This window comes from Monopterus albus, unplaced genomic scaffold, assembly GCF_001952655.1.
Source record: "Monopterus albus unplaced genomic scaffold, M_albus_1.0 scaffold10.1, whole genome shotgun sequence".
Taxonomy (NCBI): Eukaryota; Metazoa; Chordata; class Actinopteri; order Synbranchiformes; family Synbranchidae; genus Monopterus; species Monopterus albus.
In genome coordinates, this window is record NW_018127890.1 from 2,987,870 (window position 1) to 2,993,931 (window position 6,062).

A 6,062-nucleotide genomic window follows, 5' to 3' on the forward strand; every position below is an offset into this window, starting at 1 on the left:
AAGAACATGCAGACTCCACACAGAAAGGCCTCGGGTCGGCCAAGGCTCGAACCTGGAACCTTCCTGCTGTGAGGCAACAGCACTGCAGCAGATCCAACTGTAACACAACACTACTATTATCATCCTGTAATGTTGTTCAGACAAATGTTAGCAGACACAGGCAGCAGTTTCCATTTCTGTCCATCCAGCAAAAACTGTTCAGTTTTCACTCTTTTTAGCTCTTATTCTGCAGGTTCCACATTATTCACTAGTTAAGTTGCCTTTCCACCACAAAGTTCCTGGTACCTTTTGTTCCCCAAGAAATTCAAGAACTTTCCCTGGGTCAGAGGTCCGTGAACACATTGCGATTCAGGTCAAAAGCCCTGAGAAGATAAAAAAAAAATTAGCCCACTGACAAAGCAAATGTGCGATGGTCAGCTGCAGGGTTTTAAGAATACCGTGTGTAAAATGTTACAGGGTATTTGACCAGTCATCAAAGTTCTGCACTGCAGCCCTGATAGTTCCTGGACCTTCAGAAAGAACTACACCCCAGAACTAAATGGAGACTCTGGTTCCTCTGTTGGAAATGCAGGTAGAGGAATTAAATCCCCTTTTCCACCTTAGGAATTTTCCCAGGGCAACAGGAACCTTTTGCGTAACTCTTAAAACCTGGCTCCCGACCATCACACTTCTGTCAGTGGGCTAATTTGTTAAATTTTCAGCAGAGTCTTGAAACTCAGTTAAGTTGTGTAATCCATACAACACTGTGTCCTTGAAATGATGTTTATATACAAATAATTCACGTAATTTGCAGCAGCAAATACATTTTGAGGGAAATGAACAGTTGACCAGATAATGTTTTCTAATTGATTTATTTATGTTGGCACTGAATGTATCAGATCACTGTTTTCTACCAAAATATCCAGTCCTTCAGAACAGTATTAATTTGTAGTGATTTCCAGTTTTACAAAACTTTTTCTGGTTGTGTTTAGACACTCAGCACTCGGTTACAGTTAAGGAAAGATTGTGGTCTAGTTTAATCTAGAAAAAAGTCACAGTGACTTTAACTACGACATTTATTAACTTTTAACTAAAACATCCACAAAGTGCTTTTGTTTATTACATAACGTAACTGAGGAAACTGTTTAGTAAACTGTAAAAATAGTTTCCAGGAGAGGGATGATCCATCACACAAACATGGAGCCTGGATTTAGTTTGGTCATTCTGAGGTAATGGAGCACAGCTGCGTTATTGTGCAGTTAAACGCTGATAAAACTCAACTGCATGAACACTGGATTACACTAATCAGTGACATTTTTAAGATTCTGCCAGTTGATTAATTGTAGAAAAAATACAACCAGATACTGCTTCTGAAACAGGATTGTCTGCACCCGAAAGCAGTCAGCAAAAGCATTACAGAGAAGTTAAAGTTCATGTGTAGTTGAGGAACTAAAGCCACGGTCCATTAGTTAAACTAAAGTCTGTGAAAATCAGCAGGCCTGTCAGGATAATGCCTTTCTTGCCTTTTCAGTCCGTGTGGCCTCCCTTGTTGCTCTGATATGAACTCCCCCATGTAAGGCCAGGATGGGGGCTGAGGGCTCTGAAGGGAAGGGCTGCTCAGCTAAGTGTGGGGGAGATGTGTATCGTTTAATTGGACAGGGCAGCTACTGACCTGGGACTGAGCCAAAAGCCAACTCCGTGTCTCCGACCCAGGGAGAGATAAAAGACAAACCAGCCAGAGAGAGGCCAAGAACAGAGACGAGGGCAGGGCAAAGGAAACAGAGAAGATTGATGAAACTCCCCAGCTATATTAGAACTTTTTTCTTTGGACTGTAGTAATGAAAATTACATTCATCACAAAGCAGACACATAAAGGTATACCACACCGTGTCCGGTTGCAAAGCAGTTCCAGGAAGCATTTCAAGATGGGGATGTTCCAGGAATCACTAGTACTTCTCAGAAAAAGCGCTTGACCTGTGTGGAGTCAGAGGGGGAGCAGGCAGCAAATCTTTAGGTTTGCCTTGCTGTGTTTGCAATGAGGTAAAGAAGGAGACGAGGCAGCTAGAAAAGCTAACACAACAGAGACTCGACATGAGGCTCAGTGGAGGTCTTATCTGGCAGCACTCAGAAGTGGCTCATTTAGACTTGCCTATAATTCCTTTTGACTCAGCGTTAGTATTCAAAAAACATTTGGTCTCAGACTGTAGCCAAGTGAGGCAGTAGATCATACATGGGGTCTACTCTGCTGTCAGAGCCGGCTGTTTGCTCCGGAAATGTCTCAAGCTCATCTATGAGGTCAGGATAATTCCCTGACTGATCTCAAGCCTGATCACACACGCTGATGCCAAATCTGTGAAGCTGGGTGTTGTGGACTTTGTACTGTGTGGCAAAGCTATGAACATGTGCTGGAATATTTCACTCACCATAAACATGAAGCTCCTTTGACAGAAAAATCCCGATCTGAAGTCTACTTCACTTAGCTGGCTCACAGTCAAGAATCCAATAAAACAACTCGACAACAGACAATGAGCACTTGGTAGTGGTTTACGGCTGGCAAACTGAACTGGTTGGACATAGATCATAAAGGACACACACCTGTGTATGTCCAGAGATTGAAGGACCTTGAAGGATGGACATCTCAGCCTAAGGTCTATTTTGTGTGGTACAACCCTTTGTATGTGTGTGTGCCAGTGTCAGCTGTGGCCAGGGGCATTATGTTGTCAGGTTGTTTGTCTGGATGCCATATTTCAGGAACACTTCGATGGAATTTGTTCAAATTTGCCTCCAACATCCGCTTAGGCTCAAGATAATTTAGTGATAGATATATTTTCACATAGTAAACACATTCTAGGTTAAACCTGAACTTACAAAAACTGATGCCACCTTATATTTATTCCAGTTGAACTCTTTTATAGATTATTACTGAAATAAGTCGTCATATAAAGGTGATACTGGTTCTGAGCAGCTTTTTTGGGATCCCTCCCAGAGATTGTGGGCGTTAATAAGACAGTTTGGGTGGAGCTATGAAGCAAGGGAATAAGTGATACAGGCTGGATGGGGTGGCGTTCCTGACCGTGGCTCCTGAATATGATAAAGACGACATGTCAATTTTCTTTCAGCTACTTCTCCAACACCTCTGCTGTATCAACATCTGCATCTACACTTGTGTTTATGATAAAGGGTGATGTCTCCTACCAACTGACAGGTGTTGTTTTTTCTCTCTGCGTCTCCAGGAAGCTGACTCTCTGCCAGGCCCTGACCTTTGTGCTGCTGCTGGTCACTCCCGTCTGCCTGTCGTCCCAAAAGAGTGTAAGTCCAGCCTGCAAACATCAACACAAAATGCCTCTGCGCAGTTGCGGTGCTTCAGCCACAGCGATGTCTGAAGCCTCGGCATGAGGGGAGCAGTTAGACCTGGAGCTGGTTCACATAATGATTGACCGTTGTGAGGTCACAGTCCTGACATCTCTGGTTGGTTAGAAGGGCAGGTCTCACTAAGAACTTTAGCAGACAGTGTCTGAGCACTGGTGCCAAACTCTTTACTGAGTCTGGGTCACAGAAGCCTGTGACGCATATTTTAACTGAACAGTGTTAGAAAAATGTTCCATACTGTAGCTTTAACGTGACTAAATTTTTATAATACAACTTCACATAATCTTTAAAGAAGGGCCATTGTACAGAGCAGGTCAGTCAGCAGCCATAAACTCAACCTTAGCATTATGTTGTGCAAATATACAAAGCTATTAGCTGGATGTTGTTACAACAAGTGGCGCTGGATTTCTCTGATGCTGCTTTGTCTTGGAAATGACACTGTTCTATAATCTGGCATCCTCTCGGTCTCTCCATGCTCTGGTTGTTGCTCCACCACCTTCTCCTCCGAGCATAGCATCCATCTGTCATCTGTTTCTCTGGTTTTCAGGCAGACCCCTCCCTCCCCCCAACCTTCCCCCAGGCTCGGCCGGAATAACCAGACATAGATGGAGAGGCTGTACACACAGCCAGTCAGAGTTCAGTCACGTCAGACACTGGAATGTAGCGGACGTTTGACACCCGTGACATCTGATTGTCATTGTCTGTCAGCTTTTAGGAAAAGTCGCTGGTGTTATTTAAAACGAAACAAACTTACATAATTTTGAGACACGGTTTTAGATGTTTTAGATTAGTGGACGAGTTTGTGCGTTCAGTCATCACTGCAGCTGCACTGGCAAAGCTTGTGTTGTCAACATTTGGTCAGTTAAGGATGAGAACAAGACAAACAGACCAAATGGATCAAAAATATACAAACAGACTAAGAGCTGTGACCATGTCAGCCTTTGGACATGTTTCTCCATTGATTACCAAAGGCTATGACCTCATTTTATTGGCTGTATTTTTACTGTATATAAATGTACCAGTAGTCAAGCCAGCTTTATTTATGTAGCCCAAAATCACAAATCTGCCTCAGACTGCTTCCCAGCAGTAGAGTGACATATTGTACTGTAGCAGCACTGCTATTAAAATGTAAAATGGTAGCAAGCCCTGCAGACAATCATGAGATACAGCTGTATGCAAACCTCTGGGCACTACTGGGCCCCAACACGTGGAAAGAGGCAAATACAGTGCCTGCAGCAAACAGACATTAAAATGAACTTTAATTCAAATGTTACTCCACTGTCACTTCTTATGTCAGGAACTTAAAATATATTTAAAAAACAAATAAACAAACAGTAATGGTGCCATGTGCAAACATTTGGATAACCTGCGAACTCCCCTTTGGCAGCTTAGATACACTTTTTATTGCCAGCCATGAGTGTTTCTATTCCTGATTTATGGAGCTTCACCCCCTCCTTCTGCAGATATTTTAGGCCGTCTCGCAGGCACAGCATGTTCAGACTCTACCCACAGTGACGTTCAGGGCAGGGAACCGAAGCATCCTGAAGGAGTTCCTGGTGGATTTTGAGTTTTCCTTTGGATCATAGTCCAGATGGAAAAGCACTCTCACTTCCTTGACTGACTACATACAGTATGCATGTCACATTCAGGGAACCAAAATGAGGCTTATCATGGATCAATGAGCAAACATTAAGGATGAGTGCACAACCATGAATAGCAGCAACAAAGTGACTGTAAAATTTGACATGTACAAACACCCCACTGTTTTAAGCATTTGAGTGACACTCTCACAGTAGCAGCAACATCTTGAATATGAACAAGGTCCAATTTTCTTGTAGCAAATTTGACATGTTGGTGGAACATTTGTATGATTGAAGTCACCAGAGGTGATGAAAGAGTCTGTCAGGGCTGATCACTCTGCAGCTCTCAGGCAATTTGCTACAGCAAGCAGCCGTGGACCAGTTGTCGCCTTGTTGCCATCGAGGTGTGGAGTTTTTGCAGCCATGTCTGTCAGCTCCACACATCTCTACAGACTGGGAGAGCTGGTCTGCTGACTAGCATAATGGGAAGTCAGACAACATTACACTTAAGGAACCTACTTACCTGCATGTTCAGACTCTGACTCCTCACCTTCACCTTTAAGTTGTCCCTTTTCTCCTGCCCTCTCTTACTGCAGGCAGTTTGCTTTCCAAGCACAAGAGAGTCGTGTTCATGTGAGGGAGGGAGCTCAAGGTCGTTTTCATTAGTCTAGACCCAGCCCATCTCCAACTGTTATCACTGCTAATTTGACCAGCTGCTATCTCGAATGAGGGCAGCCTCAGGTGACCCTGCCATGGAAGGACATGGAGAGTCAGAGAACAGATCACTCTCAGCTGTGTGTGTGTTGTTGTATGACCAGGGGTGTGAGGGCCAGTTTGATTTCAGACTTCAGTGAGGACATTTTGGCTGGTCCTCAGACCTTCAGGGTTCAGACTTAGTTTTAGGGTTGAGGTTGGAATTAGATTTAGGTTTGGGGTAGACATTTCATTGTGATGGCTAAAGGTACATCAACTAATTTCTACATGATTTGGTCACAATACCACATAAACAGTTCTAATGTTTCATGCCCTTATTAAACCCGGCCACTGAACATTCAAAGTGCAGATGGAAAAACAAATTGAACCCTTTGATTCAATAACTGAAAGAAACTCCTTTGGCAACATTAACCTCCAACC

At 43.5% G+C, this 6,062-nt stretch overlaps 1 protein-coding gene across 1 annotated transcript in view; it reads left to right on the top strand.

The window, feature by feature from the left end:
• Window positions 1-6,062, top strand: part of adamtsl5 (ADAMTS like 5) — a 35,401-nt gene that overhangs the window by 9,991 nt on the left and 19,348 nt on the right. Inside the window, exon 2 of the mRNA XM_020589854.1 lies at window positions 3,213-3,288. Coding sequence (XP_020445510.1) covers window positions 3,213-3,288 — 76 coding nt within the window. The remainder of the gene's footprint in view (window positions 1-3,212; window positions 3,289-6,062) is intronic.